The following is a 26104-nucleotide window of genomic DNA, read 5'->3' as shown; positions in this document are numbered from 1 at the left end:
CAAAAGTTTTCTTCTCTTACTTAATTGGCCTCTCAGAGTTGGTAAGACAACTCCCACCTGTTCATGGTGTGTGTGTGTGTGCTCAATATATGTTCCACTCTATATGCATCCGAAGAAGTGGGCTGTAGTCCACGAAAGCTTATGCTCTAATAAATGTTAGTCTCTAAGGTGCCACAAGTACTCCTGTTCTTTTTGCGGATACAGACTAACACGGCTGCTACTCTGAAACAGAACATAGACAGTGTATTGTCGGTCAGGACCTGGACCACCGTGCTTTTTATGTGAGGTAGGAAGGCTTTGCAGGCCAGGAGAACTGCTCAGAGCTCCCTGACGTTGATGTGCAGGGAGCTATCGTGACTCGACCAACGACCTTGCATGCTGAGCTTGCCCAGGTGGGCTCCCCACCCAAGGTCCTAGGCATCAGAGACCAGGGTCACTGACAAGGATGGCGCCATGAAGGGAATCCCCTCCAACACCGATGCAGGATTCCGCCACCATGTGAGTAACGACAGTACATGGTCCAGGACCTTGATCACACAGTCCATTCTCTGTCTGTTGGGGACATAGACCAACACCAGCCAAGCCTGTAGGGGGCCTGAGGCAGGGCCGCACATGCCGGACCATGTAAGTGCAGGATCATAGGCACATGAGCGCAGTAGTGAGAGGGCGGGCTTGCATGCATGAGATCAGGTCCGCCATGTCTTGGAACAGAGCTTCAGGGAGGACCGCTCCAATGAACTCAGCATTGTACAGGCATTCAGATTGAGGTCTTCTAATTTATCAACAGCCTCAGATCGCGACAGTTGGAGCAAACCAGATTGAGATGCCGCTGCACCTGATCCCGGGACCAGCCCTTTATTAGCCAGTCTTCAAGGTATGGATAAATTTGCACGCCTCAGGTAAGTAGTCACTGGTGCTATGCACTTCGTAAACTCTCTCAAGGTGGACGAGAGACCAAAGGGCAGCGCCTTGAATTGAAAATGGCGGTGGTCCAACACAAAACGGAGCAAATGCCTGTCCCCTGGGAAAATGGAAATATGCGTCCTTTAGTTCAAGGGTGGCATACGAGTCTCCTGGATTCAGGAAGGGAATAATGGAGGCCAGAGACACCATGTGAAACTAACTTCTTGAGAGACTTGTTGAGGCAGCGCAGGTCCAGAATGGGTCTGAAGTTCCATTTTGCCTTTGCAAGGGGCCCACCACTGCTTGGTCCGGAGACAACAAAGATGACTGCAAAGTAGGGGGAGGGTCTGCTTCCCCTGGCTTGTCTGTGGATGGCTCTTTGGGCATCAGGGCACGCTGTGTTGCCCCCCGCATCAGATTCGGCACTGTGTTGGGACTTGGGTGCTGGCTGTGCTGGGGGCAGCTTGTCTGATGCAGTCTGGGAGGAACGGTGGGACTACGGGACCGGCAAAACAGGTACACTCCACGGGTTCCAGTACTGCCACTGAACAGGCTATTGCCCCTGCCTCCACCCTGCTGCTGCAGGAGCCACATCGGTCTCATGGACTGGTGGCGATTCACCTTTTATAGGCGAGGGGCTAAACTCCCATTCAGGCTTAGACCACTGCCCTTCCAGTGACCAGGGCAGAGCCATAGATGCCTGAATCTGCCAACTGACCCTCGTGAGCAACCAGTAAGGAGAGGGCGAAGACCAGTGCCTGCCCAAAGAGCAGTACTGGGGAGCTGGAGACAGTGCCAGAACCTGGAACAATCCCACACCGGGGGTAATGGATATCTAGGAGACCGCTTATGCAATGGTGATCTGCGTGTGGCAAACTCTTGTGGGAGACCCAGTACCATGGGTATGTAGATCAGCGTCGTGACTCAGGTGTCCTCTGCCACACAGGGGGAGACCATGGCATTAGGAACCTGTGTCTTCCAATCGGGGACAGAAGCTCCGGTGGCAGGATCCAAGGCCTGCAGTCCATGGATCGGGGATGCTTAGCTGCTTTAGGGGGCAATTCCATACCCAGCTTGCCCATAGATGCCAGGACCTTGGCCTGGTCTGTCACCTGGCTTGGCGTCTGTGGTGCCATTTAGCTGCTTGCTCTTTGGCCACCAGGCCCGCTTCGGGCACAAATGACCCTACTAGGGGCTGGGACCTCCTGCTGCTCCCAGGAGTCAGAGGCAGGATCCTGGCTGGACTAGGAAGTCCGACCTCAGCGGTACCCCCAAGCAGCTCTGGGTTGGGCACATTACCAGACACAGGTCCTTTGCCCAAAGCCCCCTTTTTCTACGATGCTGGTGGGCCAATTGACTTCAACCGCTTCTTAGGCACCAGGGAGGGGAAACGGTGCTCGGAGGGTACTGGTGCCAGTGGTGCGCAACGTGCTGACGCCGAGGTGCTAGGCGTGGAGTCTGAACAAAAGTGCTCTGAGGTAGGACGAAGCGCAGCCTCCATGAGGAGGGCCCTCAAGCGGATATCTCATTCCTTCTGAATTTGAGGGTGAAAGCTTTGGCAGATCCTGCGCTTATTCTTTTTGTGGGACTCCCCCAAACACTTTAAACAGCTCTCGTGGGGGTCACTAATGGGCATCGGCCAGCTGCACAATGAACATGGCTCAAAGCCAGGGGAACAGGGCATGCCTTGCTCTGAGGGGAAGTCCCAGCTGGAACTTTAACTCAAATAACTACTCTAACATTTAACTTAAAAGGTCTAACTAAGTACCTATCAACTAACAACAAAGAAGACAGAACAATGGACTGTAAGCATTCAAACGCTCTTGCGATGCAAGACAAGGCACTCCGACCAACCATCAGGGGCAGTAAGGAGGAAGTGAGAGGGTGTAGGGTCGGCAGCGCCTAATATACCAACGCATGAGCCCAGCACTCGAGAGCGCTACAGCCGACCCTACGGGTACCGCTAAGGCAAAAACCTCCAACTGTGCTCACATCTAGAATGGAATTGACATAAGCAAGCACTCTAAGAGGAGCCACAGTTACAAAAGGTAGGCAACTGTCTCCCCCCGCCCTCGAGTGCTTGCTCATGTCAATCTCATTCTAGATGACTCAAGCAGTTTCCCTGGAGGCGGGCTCAGAGTTCACGGTTATTCGGCTTCCAACACTGCTCTGCCAAAGTCAACATTGTCTTGGGCTTGCTGGTTAAGTGCATAATCAGATGTAAACGTCTGGACAGACAACTGTGTAGCAGTCCTGCAGATATCCTGAATTGGCACCTGGGCCAGGAAGGCACTGGTAGAGGCATCTGCTCTCTGGGCACCAGGAGAGCCTCAGAAGGCATCAGCCCTGCCACCAGTCTGGATCCCCTACCGCTCCCTGGAGTTGGTGGCGGATCTTTCAGGGGGCTAGGGGACCCATGGGGGCGGGAGGGGGGGGGGGGGGTCATCCCCATGTGGCTCCAGTGTGGGCTGGCGGCCTGAACCGGGTCCTTTGCCCTTCTTGCTCTGTGCCACAAAGTCGCTCTTAGGCACCGGCACTCAAGAGGGCGCCACAGCCCGCCCTACGGATACCGCTAAGGCAAAAAATCTCCCACGTCTGCGCACAGGACATGTACACACCTAGAACGGAATCAATGTGAGCAAGCACTCTAAGAACCATTTTCATTTTTTGTTTTGCTGATAAAACCACAAAAATTTATTTATGGTCTATCCAAAATGAAATTTTTTGATTTTTCAGTTTTTAACTGTAAAAACAACGAGGAGTCCGGTGGCACCTTAAAGCCTAAGATTTATTTGGGCATAAGCTTTTGTGGGTAAAAAACCCACTTCTTCAGATGCCACCGTACTCCTCGTTGGTTTTTGTGGATACAGACTAACACAGCTACCCCTCTGATACTTGACAGTTTTTAACTGTGAATTTCCACAAGTCAGTTGTAGAGTAAAACATACACATGAATGTTTCAACATCCAAGGTAGGATGAAAACGTTTCAACACCTTATTCTGCCTACATACTGAAAGCAAATTAAGCTTTGATTTTTCTTGCTTTTTGTTTACCAACATATCCTTAACTTTTAATATCTTAATATCAGTGAACGTGGTAAATTTGTAAGTGCTAGACTTGAGTGTAATTCCTGGGCTATATAATGGACTCAAAATGACATTTTTCCAAGGTTTGGGACTGGCTACAGCTCCATTAAGTCCTAAATCAATGCCAGAAAAAAGCACTGCTAGACTGGAGGAGATATGGGGTTGTGTGTCAATTTAAACATCAACATTTCATGAAAGGCTAGGGCTAGAAATATAGATGTATACCATCAAAAAACCAGGAAAACCAGCTTGGAAGTTATACAAAGTCTCTAATCCTCAGAGCTGGCTAAAGTACTCTATTAAATATACGGTACTTGAACAGAGTGGGGGAGCAAGAGAGTAACAAGAATGACTAGATTTTTAAGTGTGGGTGACTTTAAATATTTTTCATAATTTTGTTGTAATCGAGTAATCATTATAAAACTTCACTAGTTTCACATCCCCACCTCCTGAGGACATGGTATTGCTTTTACTGCGTGCACTGCACAGTCACAAGAAAGTTATTTGCACTAAACGTTCGCACCTCCACTGTGGTACTCTCTCACTTGAGTCTGAAAGACAGAAGGCCAGTTGTTTTCACATTCACAAGAGGGCTGACAACGATCCAAGGAAGTTACATAGAAAACTTCAACCTAAATCAGTTATTTTATCAGTATTCATTATTTTTTCAAGGACTCAGAAGTGTGCTTAGTGCCTCACACAAGTAAGAAACAGCCCATGTCCTGAGGAGTATACACCAAACATAAATCTGATTACTAATGATAAGATGTCACGGAGGTCACAGATTCTGTGACTTTCAGAGACCCCTGACATTTTCCGCTTCAGTCCCCAGCTGCGTGAGAGGGAGAGGGAGACACCGAACGAGAGGCACCCAGAAGGCCCAGTCACCGGGACTGCGGGTGCTAGGCCCACCTCCTCCCATAGCATCCCCCAATCAGGTGCCTCCCTCGTTATTTTTAGTAACAGTAAGAAGGGTCAGAGGCTTCCATGAATTTTTGTGCATTACCCGCGACCCTATCCTTGACTTTTACTAAAAATAACCGTGACAAATTATGTAATCAGTAAGGTTAAGATTAAGTGATAGTGATAAAAGGAAAGGGTGGGGAGGAGAAGGCAAGGTGTGACAAGAGCAATAGGTAATAAGTCTGTAAGACGTATCTTGATAGTGATTAAAAAAAAGTAAAGAGGTACCCTTAATGAGTAGATAATGAGTTTATAGTAGAATCTGGTAAGGTACAGATGGTAAACAGCTTTTAGAAGGGCATAACAAGCCTAATGAGCAACGTGGAAGAAGGTAGACACATTTGAGAGAAGATGATGAGAGGCGGCTGGAGAGGAAGCTAGAAATTTATAATTTCCCAACACAGATACACTAGTACTTTAGAAGTGCAGTATCTTTGGGCTATAAACACTTAGGCATATTAATAAGCTTTCCCAAGCACTAGCCTTCAACCAGTAATCAAATCAGAGAGAAAGATTCCAATCCTTGCAAACAGCTAGCCAAACAGAAATGTCATGTAAGGACATATATATACACCAAATATACCAAGCATATTACAAATGTTCTTTAAACCTGAAGGCATAACCAACCCAAACTTTTCGGACAATAAGAAGCTGAGTCTCATAGTAGCTTATTTTGTTTAACAAGTTAGATTTTTTTTTTTTAAATAAGTTTAATTTTTTCACCCTCCAATATTAGGACAAACACATGCTTTTATGATTGTCCTACAGAATGTCCTACAAAATTAAGTTAAGAATTTTTAAAATACTCTTTGTACTAGTATCGGTTTTCTTAACTGTTTCTAGTCTTATTATTCAAAATAGATTTTTTTAAATTGTTTTCAAAACCAAAATTAAGAACATAAAAAATGGTTATACTTTGTCAGACCAATGGTTCATCTAGCCCAGTATCCTGTCTTCCAACAGTGACCAATGCCAGGTGCTTCAGAAGGAATGAACAGAACAGGCAAAAAAAAAAAAAAAAAGTGACCCAGGAAGGCAGGCTCCCTGCTTGCCCCAGCCCCACGCTGCTCCCGGAAGCAGCCAGCATGCCCCAGCGAGACAGGAGGTTGTTTCCACATGCTGCTCCTGCCTGCAAGCTCCGTCCACTCAGCTCCCATTAGCTGGGAACGGGGAACTGCAGCCAATGGGAGCAGCGGGAGCGGTGCCTGCAGAGGGGCAGCACACAGAGCCATGTTTCCCCTCACCAGGTGCCACGGGGGAGGGTTGGCCCCTACGGGGGGGGTTGACGACAACAACATGGACGGACGGACATTGGCCGGGACAGGCAGGGAGGGAGTCTGTCTTAGCCCCACTGCACCACCACCTGAGACAAGTACTGCCTGGTGGGAACCCCCCAGCCCTGAGCCCCCTCCTGGAGCCAGCACCCCGAACCCCTTCATGCACCCCAACACTCTGCCCCAGCCCCTTCCTGCACCCAAACTCTGTTCCAGAGCTTGCACTCCTCATACCCTCCTGCAACCCAACCCCCTGCCCCAGGTTCAGCCTGGAGCCCCCTCCCACACTCCAAACCCCTCTGCCCCAGCCCAGAGTCCCTACCCCCTCCTGAACCCCAACCCCGCTGCAGCCCAGTGAAAGTGAGTGAGGGTGGAGGAGAGCGAGCAACAGAGGAAGGAGGTGATGGAGTGAGTGGGGCGGGGCTTTGGGGAAGGGGCAGGGCCTCGGGGAAAGGGCGGGGTAGATCCTGGGTTGCACTTAAATTCAAAAAGTCATCTTGAGCATAAAAAAGGTTGTAGGCCACTAGCTTAGTTATACTCAAATTTTGCTATAGCATGAGTGCAAATTTGGCTTACCTTCAGCAATTGCTCCTAGAACCAGGATACCCGATTCTTTGACCACCCATTCTGGATGAAACAGCAGTTCTTTCAAAAGGGGTAAAATGTGTGGCAGAAGTTCATCACGAAATACATTGGCAAGGACATCTAGTGCAGCAGCAGAACACTTCCCTGAGAATTAACATATCGTAAATCTGAATGTATTAGAACACCAATTACTACATTGTGTCTCTTCATTTCAAACTACCTTAGCCTCACACTAACATTTTAGGGCAATGGGGGAGTAGGGGAGCAATGCTTCTGTTTCACTGTAATGTGTAAATGGTCCATTGTATTCTGGAACCACAAATCACATTCCAGGGAAAAAAGTCACATTGCATTTATGGGCTAGACAGCCATGGACGGGCAGCTTTCTCTACTCAAGATCAAATAAATAACCATAGAACAGAGATTAAACATTTGTGGATTAGTTGCAGGGAAAAAGTATTCCGTTTCACAAAATAGTTACCATTAAGCAATCACAAAATGGAGCAACACTAAAAGTGGGAAAGACTAAGTTGTTAGTGAGAAGAGTGATACACTTCAATTTTCATGAAATAGTTTCACGCTCATATCAAGTACAAAGATTTCTATCATAATTTTGAACAATAACTCCTCGCTTAACGTTGTAGTTCTGTTCCTGAAAATGCTACTTAAAACAAAACGATGTTAAGCGAATCAAATTTCCCCACAATTTAATACTGTACACAGCAACGACGATTGTGAAGTTTGGTTGAGGTGGTGGAGTCAGAGGGTGGGATATTTCCCAGGGAATGCCTTACTGCTAAATGATGAGCTAGCACTCGGCTGAGCCCTCAAGGGTTAACACATTGTTAATGCTGCCTTGTAGAGTGTGAGGCTACACAAATGGAGGGAGGACACACAATAGATGCATGGCAGTGGTTGGAAACATTCCCTGCGGAAAATGAACATGATGAAGAACCCACGCTATCCCATTGGAGCACACCACTCCCTCCACTTTCCAAAGTGCCGGGGGGTGCATGTGTGAGTGAGAGTGAGAGTGATGCGCACTGCCCTTTAAGTATGCTGACTCCACTCTAAGTACACTGCCTTTTTAAATAGATCAGCAAGTTGAGACAGCAGCTGCTAGCAACAAGCTCCCTCCGTCCTGAGTCCTGTCCCTTCTGCTCTGAGGAGATGGAGTACATGAGCAGGGGACACCTTGACATCAGCACCCCTCTCCCCCCGATCCCCCTCCAGCAAGCAGGAGGCTCCTGGGAGCTGCTCCAAGGCAGAGGGCAGGAGCAGCACACGGCAGTGGGGGGAGGGACACCTGAACTGCCCAGCAATTGATTGCTTACTGGGAGGCTGCTGCTGCACAGGGGACTTAAAGGGGCTGCCGGCCCACCCTGGTTCCAAGCCCCCACCAGCTAGCTCCAAGGGGCTGCTTTTCCTGCAAGCAGTGGACAAAGCAGGCGGCTGCCAAAACATTATAAGGGAGCCTAACACAACTCAAGGGTGAAAGTAAGCCAGTACAGCTTTAACATCGCTGCCCCTTTTGCACCTCCCTACCGGGGGGGAGGGGGGGGGGGAAGAGGAGGGGGAAGAGTGTGATGTTAAAGCGCTGCCGCAGCAAAGGACCCTGCTTAAAGTGCTGCTGCAGCAATGCTTTAATGTTATTGCCCTTTCTGCCCCCCCCCCGGCCGCCACCGCAAGGGGGAGCGCCCCAAAAGGAGCAGCTGCCTCGGGGCTGGCGATTTAAAAGGGCCCCGACTGCAGCTACTGCAGCAGCAGCCGAAGCCCGGGGCCTTTTAAATCACCGCTGGAGCCCCGGGCAGCATGGGCCAGGCAGTGTGGAAGGGCTGGCTGGCTGGGGGATGCTGACCCAGCCCTGCCCCCGTATCGGTAAATCTTCAGATTTACTTTCACTCCTGTTGCAATTTAAAATGAGCATGTTCTCTAATAGATCAGCAACGTAACAACGAAACAATGTAACCTGGGACAACGTTAAAGTGAGGAGTTACTGTATTTGGAGTATGACAAACACTTAAAGCTAAATCAAAACTATAGCATATATATTTATTAAACCTGCTCAGATACTAGGAAAACAAGTTGCCGACCAACCTTTTCAAACCGTTTAACTTTCTAATCTGCTATATAAAGAATCAGCAATTCCAAGATTATGCAATCAGACAATTAGAGGAAACTTCACATATAGTACCAGCATATTTCCAGTTTAGGAATAATTATATCACTTTTCAGTCAACTAAATATATATAAGGATAACTATTCCACTTACAGTAATGAATGCAACAAAATCAAAAAGGAAAAAATCCAGATTAAACTGTTTTATAGCAATATATAAGCTAACATCTGGATTGTCTCTGGGAAAGATGAATCATGAGCCTGAATCTACTTTTGGATTCTGAAAGTGAAAGGAATTCCTGGAACATGGGTGTCAAATATATCACAAAATAAATGTGCGACAATTTTCTATTTGCATCTGGATTATTTTTCAACAAAATATTCTGTGTTTTTCTTAGAGACCCAATCACAGTCGCCAACTTTCAGGGGGTAAATAAGTACCCTGACTTTCTCAATAAGCCAAAAATCAAGCTAATCCCATTTCAAAATAAGGCCAAAACAAGCCAATCTCTAAAAACCCCAACACTATGTAACTAGAGCCCCCTGGCGTGCAGTCTGGGACTGTGGTGGGCCCGCTGTGCACCCTCTCTCCCCACTTGCCAGGAGCTGACAAAAAACAAAAAAACAAAAAAAACAAAAAACCAAAAAACCAAAAACACACGCTACAAGCCAAAAAACTAGCCAACAAACAACTCAGGCACCAATTAAGCCAAAAACTAGCCCAATTTCTGTGTTTTCTTCCCCCCACAGGTTTGGTATGTCTGGCCCCAGTTACTAGGATCAATTTGTTACCTGATAATCTCAGCTTGCACTTAAAAGTTTCCAGCTCTCTGGGGTGGGGGGGAACCCACACACAAAAACCTTGAAACAGAATTTTTCCAGCAGCAGGGAGGCAGAAGTGGGTATTCCTGCTTGTGACTCTCCATGGTGCATCCCAGAGGTGGCAGGTCATTTCTATCCCAGCGAACGGGGGACAGGGGAAGGCATCTCACTGATGGTGAGGGTAACAAATGCCACCTGCATGAGCAGCCAGAGCCACCTCATCAAGATGAAGCAGCACATGACACCAGCCAGCCTGGCTCAGGTCAGGGATCAGAGCCTGGCCCATACAAGGGGTTTTCAAACCATGGCCCATGCCCAAAATGTGGGCCACAACAGTCCTGGGTGGCACACCATCATGGGAGGAGCTTCAGAGGGGTGAGCAGCAACACCAAGCACTGTGTGTCCAGGTCAGTTTCCTCACATGGGCTGGGTAAGGGGAGGGTGGGAGAGCAGCTCCTGACACCTCACAGCACAGCCCATGTGGGGAAACCAACCTGGATGCACAGAGCACCTGACGTTGCCACTCACCACCCTGTCCCCAAACCCACTTTGAGGGGGTGGAGGGGGAGGGGGAGAGGGAGAGACAGACAGAGGTACATTCGGAGGGAAGAGCAGTGACACCAGGCACTCTGTACACCCCATGTGGGCTGGGTAATAGCTGCCGCACCCTCCAGGTTCAGGTAGGTTTAAATCCTTGGTGCCCACGAACCACAGGGTGCCGGTGGCCAGAGTGACCATGTAGGACAGCAAGGTGCACACAGCCAGAAGGAGCGGAGCTGTCCCCACTGTGCTAACTAGGGACTGAGCGCATGGATGGGCCCCACAGCAGTGGCACCCCCTCAGACACAGCCCCTCCCCGCATCCTGAGCTACCCCCCTGCCTGCACACAGCCCCTAGCAACCCGTCTTCTCCCTCCATCCTGAGCAACACCCCTCCCGGCACACAGACTCTAGCTATCCACTCTCTGCACATTGAGCTGGCTGAAAGGCTGAAAACGGAAAATGATATCAGGTTGACCCTCATTAACATATGTCCCCAGATGGAAAAACTGTGCAAGGAGAAGCAGGCACATCCATCCCATTAAGAATACTCCTGGTCTGTAAGTTATTTTATATTTTTATTTACAATGTGATTCTTTTCTAATTAGTAGAGAATAGGGTTGGGTCTTTACTTACACAGCACAGTAGTTTAGATTTTACCCTAAAAATATTGAAAACACAATATAGTGTTCAAAGTTGGACAATATTGTTTTAAAATCAAACATCACAACATGTTCTAACAATTTTGTTAACATTGTTGTGTAGCTTATTGTTCAGTTTTATACAAAACTGTTTTCTCTGTTTGAACATCACATTTTGTTCAACTTTTTTAAAGTATCGTTTTACTAAAACGGTTTCATTTCAAAGGTCTTGAAGCATTTGAGTGCACATTGCTAGGGATTTCTATTGCTAGGGGGGAGGGATAGCTCAGTGGTTTGAGCATTGGCCTGCTAAACCCAGGGTTGTGAGTTCAATCCTTGAGGGGGCCACTTAGGGATCTGAGGCAAAATCAGTACTTGGTCCTGCTAGTGAAGGCAGGGGGCTGGACTCAATGACCTATCAAGGTCCCTTCCAGTTCTAGGAGATAGGATCTCTCCATTAATTTAATTTAATTACAATTGTTAACATTAAAATGAAACATACATTGTTTATTACAGGGTTCTAGTTTATATTTAGATAATAATTAAAATTAATAATTTCCCTCATGAAGTGTTAATAGTGGGCTATGGTGCCTACTGCAGCTGCACGGGTTAAAAAAAAAGTTTGCAAATCCCTGGCCCAGACCACTGATGCGGTTTTCTGGCTGGCTGGCAGGGAGAGAGGGGTGGCACTGACATGCCAATTATGAGTCCCAGCCTCGCCCACAGTGGCCCCAAAAGACTTGGGAGAGACACTGAAGTGCCGGCCTGCAAGGAGCTAAGACCAAGATCCATCCCCCCATCGGGCCCAGCACCAGTGCTGCTTGAAACATGAGCAAGCGTGTGAGGAAGCAGAGAGATCGGAATGGATCCCAGTCACAGCACCAGCTGGTGAGAAGCTGAGACATCTCCTCTGGCCCTACATGGCTGCTGTGGGGTGGGGGCTGGGGCTTCTAGTCGCTTCAGCACTGCCCTCTTTCGCCCCCTGCCAGACAGAGAAGAAGCAGTAAAACCAGCCTGGACTTGAACTGGGGACCTGATCCCTGCCCTGGGACCAGGTCGGCTGACACCAAATGATTCATCTATTTGCGGAGTTGACTCTTGCGGTTCATCCAGGTGGCTTTTGTTACCCTGTCCAACAGCAAGACATACACCCCCAGCCCATCCTCCACCCCAATTCCATGGGATAGCTGGGCTGATCTCATCCTAATCACCCAGCACCTCAGAAGAGAGGCAGAAGTCCTGCTGATGGAAAAATTCAGTTGTTTGGGAGGTGGGGGACTCTGCAGCATGCATATCCCCTCAACACACATTTATCCATGACACTACTGGAGAATTTAAAAATCTGTGCTTTTCTCAGGGCCTTAAATATAAAAGATTAAAGCACTAAAAAGTTACTTAATGCCCAGTCACATTTGGCAGATCAGCCATGGTTTGTGGTGTTGTAAGACTTTCTGGAACTTAAATTCCACTTGTTTTCCACTAAGTAAAGAGAAGGGTAAATCTGGAACGTCTTCATTAATCTGAGCAGAAACAGCCAATAGATCCATTTGCCATACTGACCAATTGAGGTAAATATTCACATGTTTGTAACTAGTGTATTGAGCTACACAGCAGAGATTCTTTTTAAGCAACAGAAAGTGCCAAGCAATCAAAGGATTGCAGGAACGTGAACAGAGCTATCCCAAAATTAAAAATCTCAGCACTTCTGTTCAATGCACTAAAACACACAAGAAGTCAGAAAAGGAAGATTCTGAATTACATTAGCTGTAGATTTTACACTACCTAACACAGTTGTTTGACTTACTTAAATTCCAGTCAGAAATAGTATCATCATCGTCAAGCTCATCATCGTCGTCATCATCTTCTTCAATACCATCTTCCTCATGCTGCTGAGCCACTGTCCGTGAACGATGAAAACGAGGCCTTATATCCTGTTCACTATCTGGAATAGCTTCATCTTCTTCAACATCCCCCTGTTAAAAATGAAACATTAAGCATGCTCACAAGTTATTATACCATCAGATTATGAAACAGTACAGCCATCTTGCCCAAGACACTATAAAAAGAACAAATATAGTGAGTAATATGTTCGGGAAAACTATGACAACTTCTTCAGATTCATAGCCACTTCAGGGCTGGCCACCTGACCAAAAGAGCCACTAATTATTCCTGCATTCTTGTCTAGCATTCTTCCAGAAACATGAACGGAGAGGGAAGGAGGAAACAGAAGAGGTAGAGAAATCCTTTGTATAGTGCAGTAATAATTCTAGTTCTGTGGTAGAATGGATTAATGAGAGCAACTTCTCAACTATATTCCATACTCTACAAGCTATTTCTGCTAGGTAGAATCTGCCCTAGCACAGTAATTTAGAAGTGAATAATCAAATGAATACATGCTTTCAGAAGTAAAGTGAAATTGTTGCTCACCTTCAGCAGAATAATATCTATTTCTGAGTACTTCATACCATTTACTAACACAGGTATCAACCTACAAAGAAAGGTTTTAATATGTATATGTTAAAAATGCATAATTCAGACAACTGTCAATTTTCAATTTCCTGAGCCAAATTGTTTTTAGAAACTGGTTTATATTGATCAATAGGCTAAATTTTTCAAACCTACCCCTAAAGTTAAGCTCCTAAATAAAAAAAAGTGGCCTGATTTTGAAAGGTACAGGCATCTGGCTTTGAAAGTTTGACTTATAAAATTTTGACTGTATGTTACAAAATTTCTAATTTAAGTGAAGTTAATGGTATTGAATAATTGAGGAAAATCTAAACTTAGTTTTAATCATGTTATACATTCGATAAAATGAGGTCTTAAGTGAAATTTGGAACATTTTCAACATTATAAAATTAATGCTCCGGAGTGCTTCTGGGTACAGTCCAGGGACTCTCAAGCTCCCATCACGTGCTGTAAACATTGTTTCACCTAACCCTTCGGACAGATGGAAAAGTACTAAGGTGGCACCCTCTTGCTGTCCCTACTCATATAACCACTGAACATGTTAGTCACTCCACTCCTCCTCAGTCAAGGACTCTTCCACGCATCTTTCCAAAATGAAACCAAAACCACCACCTCACTATCCCAACCCACTGTACCCACCAAAAAAACATGAGCTTCACAATGAGAACACGGCTCTGCAGAGAAGGATAGTTTTAATGATCCTAGCTCAAGATTTGGGCCCAGCTTCACTACTGTTAAGAATATGACAAAGATCCCTAATTGGCCTGGGGTATGCATAACGTCACCTGCATTAGCCCTGCCTGGCACAGACTATAAAACCACTTACTAATCTATACTGATCTCTTCCATTCCGCTTTCCTTATTAGTGCAGCTTTACTGCAATCCTAATCAAGTGTAAAACTGTTTCAGAACTATTGTCACAATTAATGGAAAGGTTACTTAACTTAGCTCGAGAATGGTGTCCCTGTAAATGCTCTACTTCAGGATGTTTGCATCCCCATGCACTCTTGATCAGACATGTTCATCAGTACTGTCCACAGGTCTGCACCTGCACTCTAGGCACTCCTGCACCACTCCAGTTCCTTCTCAACCGCAGAAGGAGAGAGAGAATACTGAGGCAAGAGGGCAGGTAGAGGAGCACCCATAAGGGGACACACATCTCAAAGCACTCCAGTTACTGTACAAGTAATGTTCCTTTGAGTGCTCCACTTCAAGAGACTCTGGAGCAGCATCTCAATTACAAAGGATGGTGCTGAAGAGACAGATTCAGTATGGACAGTAGCTCAGCACCTACAAAAGCCTCAACAGCTCCAGAAGCAGGAATGATAGCACAGTGCTAGGAAAGCGTGCCTACCGAAGACTAGGTGGCTGCTTTGCGTATATCTGAGACAGATGTGCTTTTCAGTAGGGCTACAGAGGTATACTGGGCCCTGGTGGAATAGGCAATCATCCTAGTTCAGGGGTGAATACCTGAAGCTTTAAAATAGGTTACGATGGACTTCCAGTCTTTGGCAGAAATCAGATGCCCTTTCATTCATTTTGTAATCAGGATGAAAAAGCCTAGGAGGAGTCATATAGGATTTAGTCCTGTCAAGGTAAAGAGTTGAGAGCTGTTCTTATGTCCAGTGTATGGGAGGCTCACTGCTCCTTTTGAAGAGTGAAGCTTGGGATAAATGCCAGCAGGTGAATTTCCTGATTAAGGTAGGAATTGAGGGTGTAGATATAGTGTCACATTATTGAGATAGAATACTGTTTATGGGGGGTCAACCATAAGAGTTAGTTCCCCTACACGCCTGGCTGAGATGTCAGCTACCAAGAATGAGATATTGAGGGACAAATGAAGGAAGGAAAAGTTTCCTATAGGTTTAAATGTGGCTTTCTTCAGAGCATTGTGGATTAAGTTGTACATCCATATAACATACCTCAATTTGACAAGAGGAAAAAGGTTGAAAAAACCTTTAATCAATCTCATATAGACTCGCAGCCCTGCCACATCCCACCCCAGAAAAGGGCAGTAGATAAATGACTGATGGCAGCTAGGTGGAAAAACAGTTACCTACCTTTCGTAACTGTTCGAGATGTGCTATTCATGTCCGTTCCATTCTAGGTCCGCATGCACCCATGTGCACAGCCAGAGATTTTTGCCTTGGTGGTACATGTAGGGCTGGCTGTGGAGCCCTCTCGAGTGCCGCACTCATGCCGCGGTACATCAGGCCCACATCCTCTCAGTTCCTTCTTGCCGACAACTCCAACAAGAGGGGCAGGAGAGTGGGTAATACAATGGACATGAGCAACATATCTCGAAGAACAACAGTTGCGAAAGGTAAGTAACCGTTTTCCTTGCTCATGTTGATTCCATTCTAGGTGACTCACAAGTAGTACCAATGGAGATGGGCTCGGAGTTCACCGTCATGCAGCTTGTAGCACAGCTCTGCCAAAGCCAGCATCATCTCAAGCCTGCTGGGTCAGCGCAAAGTGCAACATGAATATATGAAGGGACAAGCAAGTGGTGGCCCGACAAATCTCTTGGATTGGCACCTGTGCCAGGAAGGCCGCCAAAGATGTCTGTGCTCTAGTAGAATGAGCTATAATGATTGCCAGCAGGGGCACCTTCGCCAGCTCGTAGCAATAGCGGATGCAGGCAGTGATCCAAGATGAGATTCTCTGGGCTGACACCAGGCAAGCCTTCATCCGCTCTGCAACAGCAACGAACAATTGTGTTGACTTACGGAACGGCCATGTTCTGTCAGTGTAGACTGTCAACGCCCGTTTGATGTCCAGAGTACGCAACATGCACTCCTCATCTGATGCATGAGGCTTCGGACAGAGGACCAGTAAGTAAACGTCTTGGCCAGTGTGGAACTGGTAAATGACCTTGGACAGAAAAGCCGGGTGCGGACACAGCTGGATCTTGTCCAAGATCATATAAGACAGCTCCGACATCAGCACCCTGATCTCGGACACCCACCAGGCCGAAGTTATAGCAACCAATGACACCTTCCAGGAGAGAAGCAGAAGGGAGCAGGAAGCTAAGGGTTCGGAGGAGGGGCTCATGAGCTTCAAAAGCACAAGATTCAGGTCCCACCAGGGGGGGATAGAAGGGGGAAGAGGGGATCAGGTCCCAGATGTGTGGGTACAGGCATCCTAGACCTTTCAGGAACTGCACCGTCATGGGATGGGCGAAGATCCACCTGCCGAAATGGCTGCCAGGTGTACCTTGATCAAAGACAAAATGGCAAGCCCCGGAGCTTAAGATGCAAAAATAGTCCAGGATGTCCTACAGTGAGGCTTCCTCTGGACAAATGTGCTTGTCTGAGGCCCAACATGTGAAGTACTTCCACTTTGCCACGCAGGTAGCCCTGGTGGAAGGCTTCCTGCTACCCAGCAGGACCTGTTGGACCGCAGCTAAGCACTCCCGCTCATATGTACTTAGCCACGCTGTCAGATGCAGCAATGCCAGGTTCGGGTGCAGCAGGTTGCCGTAGTTCTGGGACACCAGATCCGTCCGGAGAGGTAACTGCACGGGTCAGCCACCGAAAGACTACTCAGCAGCATGTTGAGCCAGTGCTGTCGAAGCCACACCGGGGCTATGAGGATGACAGACGCTTTGTCTTGCTTTGCCTTTAGCAGGACCATGTGGATATGTGGTACCAGCGGAAAGGTATACATCAGCGTTCCTGATCACTGAATCAGGAAGGCGTCCGACAGGAATCCCTTGTCTCTGCCGTGCAGGGAACAGAATACGTGGCACCACTTCTTCCATTTGGACACAAACAGGTCCACTTGGGGAGTCCCCCACCTTCGGAAGATCAGGCTGACCACCTCCGGACGGAGGGACCATTCGTGGCGAAATGAGAAGGTCCGGATGAGGTGATCTGCCAGGACATTCTTGGTTCCAGGTAGGTGGGTGGCTACCAGATGGATGGAATGCCACATGCAAAAATCCCAGAGGCTGAGCACCTCCCGACACAGGGCCGACAACCTGGCGCCGCCCTGCCTGCTGATGTAATACATTGCGGCCATATTGTCCATGAGGACCTGCAACGCCTTGCCTGACAGGCCAGGTGCAACGCCTTGAGCTCCCGGACGTTGATAAGAAGGGCTAGATCGTGCTGCAGCCAGCGGCCCTGGGTGTTGAGCTTGCCCAGGTGCGCCCCCCAGCCCAGGTCCGACATGTCCAAGACCACGGTGAGCAACGGTAACGGGGACACAAAGGGAACTCCCTGCAGCACTGATTTGGGGTCTAGCCAAGAATCCATGGCTCGGTACCGTGACCAGTCAGTCCAGGGGGTGCCTGCTGGGAACATAGACCATTGTCAACCATGTCTGCAGGGGTTGCGGATGAAGCCGAGCGTGACTGACCACGTACATGCATGCTGCCACGTGGCCCATCAGCTGCAGCCATGTGTGGGCCATGGTGATTGGATGCCTCATGTGGGCAATGAGATCTGACAGGGCCTGAAAGCGTGCTTCCAGAAGGAAGGCCCTGACTCACATGGAGTCAAGAACCACTCCGATTAATGCTGGTCCAGTGCATAGAGTTTATGTGGATTTTTCTATGTTTATTAACAAGCCCAGGTCGCTGCAGCTTTAGCACACCTGATCGAGGCTTCTTTGCACCTGCTCCGGAGACCTGCCCTTGATGATCCAGTCGTTGAGATACAGAAAGATCTGGGATCCCCCTTCCCCCCCACCCTGATGTCTGAGGTAAGCCGCTACTGGCACCATGCATTTTGTGAACACCCTAGGGGCCGAGGACAGGCCAAAGGGTAGTACCATGAACTGGAAGTGGCACCTGGCCACTATGAAACGCAGGAAATGTCTGTGTCCTGGGAATATGGAGACATGGAAGTAAGCGTCCTTTAAGTCAAGAGCAGAATACCAGTCCCATGGATCCAGAGAGGGGATAATGAAGGTCAGAATCCTCTGCCTTCCATGTCCTGAGGAACTACTTCCACAGTCCTCAATTGCAGTAGCTTGTCGACCTCCTGAACCAGGAGATGCTCGTGAGATGGGTCCCTGAAGAGGGACGGGAAAGCAGGGGGGCGGGAAGGAGGGTATAGCTGCAGGGTATAGCCTTGAGCTACTATGTCCTGGACCCAGTGGTCCAACATGGTAACCTGTGACCAGGCCGAGCGTAATGGAGAAAGGCAGTTGAGGAAAGGATGAGCAGGATCCAGCCAGATGACTGGAGCGTTGCTCTTGAGCACACCCTCAAAACCATCGCTTTGGGCCCCCTGGGTGCTTAGTGGGCCTGGGCTGGGCTGGCGAGCAAGAGAAAGAAGAGTGGCGACGGCTAAACCCAGTGTCCCTTCTTGTAGATCCCTGCTGGGCTTGCAAAGGCCTCGATGGCAGTAGAGGCCAGAAAAGCTTTCTGGCATACTGCGAAGTATGCATGCCCAATGATCAAAGGGTAGCCTTAGTGTCCTTCAACCTGTGTAGCCTGGTGTTCATTTGATCAGAGAAGAACCCAACTCCGTCAAAGGGGAGGTCCTGAACCTCCTGGGAGAGGCCCACCATTTGGAGCCAGGAGCTGCGTTGCATGACTACAGCCAAGTGCCATGCCATTTGCAGGGAACATCTGGCTGCCATGGTATCTTCCTCTACCAGGGTGCCAAACTCCTGAGCCTGACCCCAAGGAAAAGAATCCTGGAACTTTGGAAGAATGTCCCAAAGATTAAAATTATATCAGCCCAGCAAGGCCTGATGATTCGCCACCTGGAATTGGAGGCTAGCTGTTGAGTAAGTTTTCCTGCCAAGTAGAGCTTTTTGGCTTCTTTATTCTTGGGAGCAGAGGCAGTGGGGACCTGCATATCGGTTTCATTGGCCACAGACAACCAGCGAGCCCGGGTGTGGGTGAGTATAAAAGGGACTTGAAACCTTTGGCCAGCACAAAGTATTTTTTCTCGGCCCGTTTCGAGGTTGGCGGGATGGAGGAGAGTGCTTCTTAGCTCTCTTTTTCAGTGACAGCAAACTGTGTCCAGAAGAGGCTGGTGCCGGCGGCGCACTGCGCACGGAGGCCAAGGCGCTCGGTGCAGCCTGCATAGAAGGGGCAGAAGCAGGTCGGACTCCATCAGGAGAACCCTGAGGCGAATATCCTTCTCTTTTTGGGTGCAGGGCCAAAAGTTCTTGCAGATCCAGCAACGTTCCTTTATGTGTGACTCCCCCAAGCACTGAAGGCAGCAGTTATGGGGGTCACTCACAAGCATAGGCCTGCTGGAGTCCAAGCACGGCTTAAACCCAGGGCCTGGAACATGCCTTGCTCTGGTACAAAATGCCCGGTGCGCACACACACACACACACACACACACACACACACACAATGTACAAGAGGCCCGAAGTCCAAGGGAAGAAAACCACTCGCTCTCATCAAGCAAGAGAGTCGCTCCAACTTGACACCACGGGCATTAAGAAGGAACTAAGAGGGCGTGGGCCGGCAGCACCTGATATACTGTGGCATTTTAGAGGGTGCCACAGCTGGCCCTACAGGTACCACTAAGGCAAAAATCTCTGACTGCTGCGCACATGGGCGCATGCACATCCAGAATGGAATCGACATGAGCAAGCACTCAAAGAAGAACCTTAATTGAGCTCAACAATAATCCTGTGGTTTTTCAACGTATCAAATGTGTCAGGCAGGACTTAAGAGGAGATAGAGATTAGTGGCTGCACCACTTCAGCAGGTACAGTTTTCCTTTTCATGTGTTTTCTAATATTATGCAGTACTGTTTGTACCTCCAGGAAGCAGTTTTGTTCTGTACCAGAGAGCCATTTAACAGCCAAGTCTTGAGATGAAGCACAGATAGGTTAAGTTGGGTGATGGATCCTGACTCCTGGCAGTGGATCTCTTCACGCAGTCAAGACATACAAATCAGCTCTGGAAACCACACCTGTTTCAGCCATGATGGTGCTATGAGAATAGTTACTAATTTCTCCTGTTTCTATTTGTTTGGGACCTTGAGCAACAAAGGCTTCAGGGGATAAAGCATACTTAATACACGAGGCCAAGAGATGACCAGGGCATTTCCTGTCAAGTCGCAGCCATGCCCTCCCCTTGAACATTGCATCAGATAGTGTGCTAAAGAGATCCATCTTCGAATGACCCCAGGAAAGACATATCCTTTGGAATACTTTGTTGTTCAGCTCTCACTAGTTGAGGCAAAAATGCCCGTTGACAGAGTCCACCAATGTGTTTTGAAATCCTGGCAGATAAACCAATGAGATCGGTATGTGGTGCGATAATACCAATTCCTTGATCTTACTGATTCAGTGCATAAAGCTGGGATCTCGCACCTCCTTGTCGATATAATGCTGAATAACAGTGCAGCAATATATTATTCTGACTGGGTGGCCCCTGATGTAGGGTAGGAAGTACCAGCAAGCATCATGAACTGTTCATCTGCCCTGTGCTGTTAGGCTGCAGCACACTTTCAGAAATGATCAGGATAGCATCTGTAGTGATGATCCTTGTGAGAGGAGGCTACAACAGAACAGAACTCTCATGCATACCTTTGGAAGATCCTTCCACCACTTTAGAGAACTGAGACTCTGAGATATGGACACCTACTTGGATGGACTGTGTTTATTCAGGGTGTAGACAGGTTCTCAGGCAGGCTTAAAGACACTGAGAATGTATTCTTGACAAGGGTGCCATCAACACATATGCTGCCAGATGGCCCAGAAGTTGCAGGCAAGCCCTTGCTGTGGTTTGTAGACTATTCTATTCTGAAACAAAGCTGGACGTTGTGGCAAACCTGTACATGCGAAGTATGCACTGGCAGTGAGGCAGTCCAAAGTGGTTCCGATGAAATCTATACATTGAGTGGGCGAGTGCAGACTTTTCCACATTGAGGCAGAACCAAAGGAGCAGAACAGGAGATAGAGCCTTGCTGGTTGATGTCAGTACCTTGAGAAATGAGCAACTTTCAGATCAATCGTCCAGGTAGGAAAAGACTATTATTCCCATCTGATGAAGATGGGCTGCAACAGCCAAGAGGACTTTGGTAAAGACCTTGGAGCAGTGGAGAGGCCAGAGAGTAGGGCATGATACTGATAGCAGTCCTTATCCACCCCAAAATATAAGAAGTGCCTGTGAAAAGTGTGCATGGCTATATGAAAAATAGCATCCTGAAGGTCAAGGGAGACAAATCCCTCTTTCACCCAAGAGATTGATCACTGCTAGAGTTACCATTTCAATCATTGACAGTGGATGAAGGTGTTCAGAGTTCTGAAGGCCAGAATTGGTCTCCATCCTCTGTTTCTCTTATGGATGAGGAAGTATCGGAAATAGAACCCTTTCTCAACAAAGTCCAATGGAACAGGTTTGATCACCCCCCGTGTCAGGAGGGATTGTAGCTCCTGCCTCAATTGGTCCATTGAGGTGGGGCATAAGGGAAGGGGGCAGGATCCCAAGGATCTCCTTGCCGGGTTAGCCGAGTTTATATCCTCCAAGGGGTTTCTTACTCAGGGTGCTCCTTGAGGGATGGAGACCAACAGGAAGCAAGTTAATACCAAGTGATATTCCCTGCTCGTTCCCCTGTGCAATATAGGCTCAGGTTCTTCCAGGATCCAAAGATCCTTGTGGAAAAGGAGCCTGGATGGTACTAGGGACTCAAGATAATCTTCAGGAGTTAGAACACTGGGTGGTCCTGGAAATGGAACCAAAGCACAATCTGTGTGCCTTCATTGCTGCCCGCAGAAGATGTGGCTGATGACTATTTCTGCTTAACCTTAAGAGTCCTTGTGCTTTGGAAACATTGGGTCTGGTACTAACTTAGGTGCTGCTGTAGCTTAACAGATGGCTTCTAGGTATGTGGGGTGGTTTTCTAGCTAGTGCCAGGGTCTTGGTACCAGAGGAGATAGGAGCTCAGCAATACCCTTGTTGGTACATGGGGCCTCTCACAATCCAAACCAAAAGGGTGACTTTTCCCTCTCTCTTATCCCATCCTAGGAAATGGGAACTCTTTTTTGATGATCTGAACAGTTCCGAGGAGTCTCCAGGGTCTTTGCTTACTGCAGCGGCAGTGACAGCTGCTAAGGCCCTCTGCGCAACCAAATCTGATGTACAGGATGGGACTTGGACCCCACAGCTCTCAAGGAGATGTTCCATCAACTGGCATTTTAACCCGTCTTCCCTTCATTTTTTAGATCTACTTTTCAATCCTAAGCAGCTTTTACATTTGGAAGATGCAAGTCTCTCCCCCAAACAGAGGCCACTCGAGCGTTCGTCATTGAGGGGAAGAGACCTGTCAGACCTGCCATAGGGTTTGGAGCCCAATGTCTGGGGCATAACCCATTACTCGAGGCTGCAGATTGCAGCCTGAGAAAAAACAAAGGCCCTGATCAGGCAAGGAAAAAGTGGGGGAACCCACCCCCAAAAAGCACAAACTGTGTTAAATAACAGAAAAATAAAATAAGAGCAAAAGAGATAGCAAGCTGCATGACTAGGGACAACACAACATGCCTTTCAGGCCACAGGCCATTAAGGAGGAACTAGAGTAGTGGTGGGTCTGTCCCACCCCATCCCACATACCCTCAGATCAGAGCACAAGGATATCTAGGGCGTAGGACCAGCTCCGCGGATACTACTGAGGCAAATCTTCAATCGGGCGCACGCAGATCCTGAAGTGGAGCACACACAGTGACACTACTTGAAGAACTTTATGAATGCTTATTTGCCAAAAATTTCCTTTTAAGTGTATGGATATGACTTCTCTCTAGTAAGTTTCTTCAAGTAAGTTGTAAAATCAAACCAACTAGACAGCAACTCAATCCATAAAAATAGTACACGCTAGATCTGACTGTTGTTGAAGTCAACGTGAATTGAATGTGCATCAATGGGAGATGTCCCTATATATGTTTTGTGACTGAAAATGAATGCTTAATATACAGGCTTCCTATTAGCACACCATCTTCACAACAAATTAAAATTGTGCTGGTAATAGCTTCCCCTACCCAAATCAATCCAAATCAGTTTAACAGAGAAAAACAAATTGGGTGTTTAGGTATGTATCAGCATTTCTTGAGCATCATTACCATGGTATATTGGTGAGGAGTACCTGAAGCTATATAGTAAGTAATCTTACAAAAAAATAAAAAGCCTTTGAGGAGCGAAGGTGGGAAAGGGTGCTAGACACCACAGCAATTGGTTCATTTCACAGACATAGAATTAGCGGAGTTCTCACATAGTTTTCTAGGCTTGTCTAAGGAAATAGTACACCAACCTTGCCCACTGTTTAACTTTTTATTATAGCTCTAGGATTTTCAAATACTGATAGAATTATTTTCTCAAAGTTTCCTCCTACAAAGAGGGCTAACTGCCGAACAAAATGCTGAGGTGCACAACATTGCAAGGAAGACCCAAATGTTAAAAGTAAATTTGTAGTTAAAAATTTTGTATTCACCATTTACAGTTACTGAATGTATTATCTTAATCAATCCTACATTTGCATTGCAACTTTAAAGTCAGTATTAACCATCAACACTTTAAGATATCACTCCTATATTTTTGAGTGTGTGAAGACAAGAAAAACAAAAGTACTTCAAAATGCAATACTTAAACAAATGTTCTTTAGCAGATTGGATAAAACTTGAGTTAAACAGAACTCTTATTTAAAAGATTTTTAAAACAGACCTTAACATTTAAAAAAAATGTCAGTTCACATACACATTGCTAGTTTGTTTAGTAATTTAGGAATATAGAGTGGGAAGAAAGTAAAGTAGATGTTTTGGACTTGTTTCTTATTAGTTTCCTAATACTTAGCCAAATGTCTTCTTAGTAGACAGAAAATTTATGTTAGGGAAGAAAAAAAAAAAAAGAATTCTCACATTTAAAGTGCTCATCTATAATGAAAAAAGGCAAGCCTCGCTAATCAGTGTGAGAACACCCCCCATCACGTCCCCCCAAAAAAGTGACAGGAAGACAGCGGATGCAATATTTGCAGCCTAGACCAAGCTTCCTTTATATGGAATTTCCAAAATTAAAATAAGTAAATAAATAAATTTTAAAAAGCTTTAGCCAGGCTATACTCCATCAGGATTTGTGCTCTGAGGTCACTTAGATGTTGTTGAAAATCCCATTCTCAGGTGTCCAAGATACAGGTTTAGAAGCCTAACTTTTTGAAAATTTTAGCTCCGTGTGTATAAAAATTTCACAACTACTTTATTAATATATTAGAAGTGTAAATATTTCACTATTAACACTGAAAGAACTTTATTTTGAAGTGACTAATTTCATTCCACTAGGAAAAAAGTTTAATAAAGTTACAATTTTAGTCCCTGATCATGCAACATTTTTGCATGCGCTTCACTAAGGAAATCAGTGGGACTTCATGTGAATATTATATACTGCTGAAGCAATTGCCAGATCAGAACCTTAAATTTCAGTATTTTGTTTTTCACCTGTGTTTTGTGAGATTCTAAGAAGATAGATACCCTACCAGCTGTGGCATTTTAAAATTTATAAATGAACTAAATTATAATTTTTTTATTATTTATTTATTTTTAAGAAAAAGCAAACACTAAAGTTGAAATAAAAATTGTAAGTAGCTTTTGCAGAGCCTCAATCTGATTTACTTTTTTTTTTTTTTTTTTTTTAACTCAAGTGTTTTAAAATCAACACACCCTGTTCTTTGTACAGAGGCATGTCCAATCATGTGGACAACATTTATTCGCCCAACTATGTCCATTTCTACAAAACAGCCGTCAATACTTGAATTCATCATTTGTAGACTACACAAAAACACAAGCAACTAGAACCACCAGATGATATCTGGAATTTCTCCTAAGAACTTTGTAAACTATTTTACAGGACAGATTTAAGTCAGAATTCAAGAACGAGAGGACTAATTTACAATCCTTAGTTTCTCAGTAGAATATGCTTCACTCTGCTTGTTTGAAAGTTAACTTACTTAGTAAGATGCCGACATAGCACATCTTTACAAATTGGCTGCTCAGCCAAAGTCAGCCAGAACTCACACGCCTCCAAAGCCACATTTTCATCTTGGTCCTGGGTCCTCTGAAGCATGTACTACACAATATGGAGAGAAATCATTACTTTATTCGCTTAGGTTCCTTTGGACACTTAGAATTCTATCAAAGTTAAATTACTACATGTGTTAGTAGTTTACAACTGCAGTTTGCCATTACGAATGATCAAATTTTTTTTAAAAGGTGCTTCTGGATAGTATATACAGCTGCAACAGACTGCCACTTGGCTTAAGAATTTTAAGTACAGGCTATGTACAGTGTTAAGTCCTTCACTGGTCAGTCATCTTCCAATGCTCACTAAACCTGAGGCTTGAGCCAAACATTTCGGATTTTTTAACAGCTCGATCTCCCACCCCATTTGGGGGCGTGGAGGGGGGAGGGAGAGAAGAGAAATCTCTCCTCCGCCAGCAACTGGAAGGTGCAGCTCCATTAATATATAGATGCAGGTGTTTTCATATTACCTTTAGTACCTTAAAATCCCTACTTCCTTTCATAATCTTAACTAAGAAGCATGAAATACTTTTAAAATAGTATGATCAAATCCCATAATCAACATGTGTATGTAACAGAGTGAATACAGTAAAGATAAATAGTGGAAATGATAATCTTATTGCCAGCAAGAGCTTCGAAAGACCATGTCTCAAATCAATGAGGGTCCTATAAAACTTAATACCCCATAATCATTGCTTTAAGCCAAAACACACCATTTCTTGCATAC

At 46.4% G+C, this 26104-nt stretch overlaps 1 protein-coding gene across 7 annotated transcripts in view; it reads right to left on the bottom strand.

The window, feature by feature from the left end:
• Positions 1–26104, bottom strand: part of TNPO1 (transportin 1) — a 162107-nt gene that overhangs the window by 52401 nt on the left and 83602 nt on the right. For all 7 annotated transcript variants that reach the window (XR_008445279.1, XM_054031249.1, XM_054031247.1 and 4 more), the window contains 4 exons: positions 25308–25426; positions 13360–13420; positions 12737–12905; positions 6804–6956 (listed from right to left, as the gene is read on the bottom strand). Coding sequence is in view for 6 of the 7 variants with exons in the window: in XM_054031249.1 (XP_053887224.1) it covers positions 6804–6956; positions 12737–12905; positions 13360–13420; positions 25308–25426 (502 nt within the window). In the remaining variant the exon portion in view is untranslated. The remainder of the gene's footprint in view (positions 1–6803; positions 6957–12736; positions 12906–13359; positions 13421–25307; positions 25427–26104) is intronic.

This window comes from Malaclemys terrapin, chromosome 6, assembly GCF_027887155.1.
Source record: "Malaclemys terrapin pileata isolate rMalTer1 chromosome 6, rMalTer1.hap1, whole genome shotgun sequence".
Lineage (NCBI taxonomy): Eukaryota > Metazoa > Chordata > Testudines > Emydidae > Malaclemys > Malaclemys terrapin.
The sequence above is the reverse complement of the archived record's forward strand: the minus strand, read 5'-3'. Positions and strand labels throughout refer to the sequence as shown.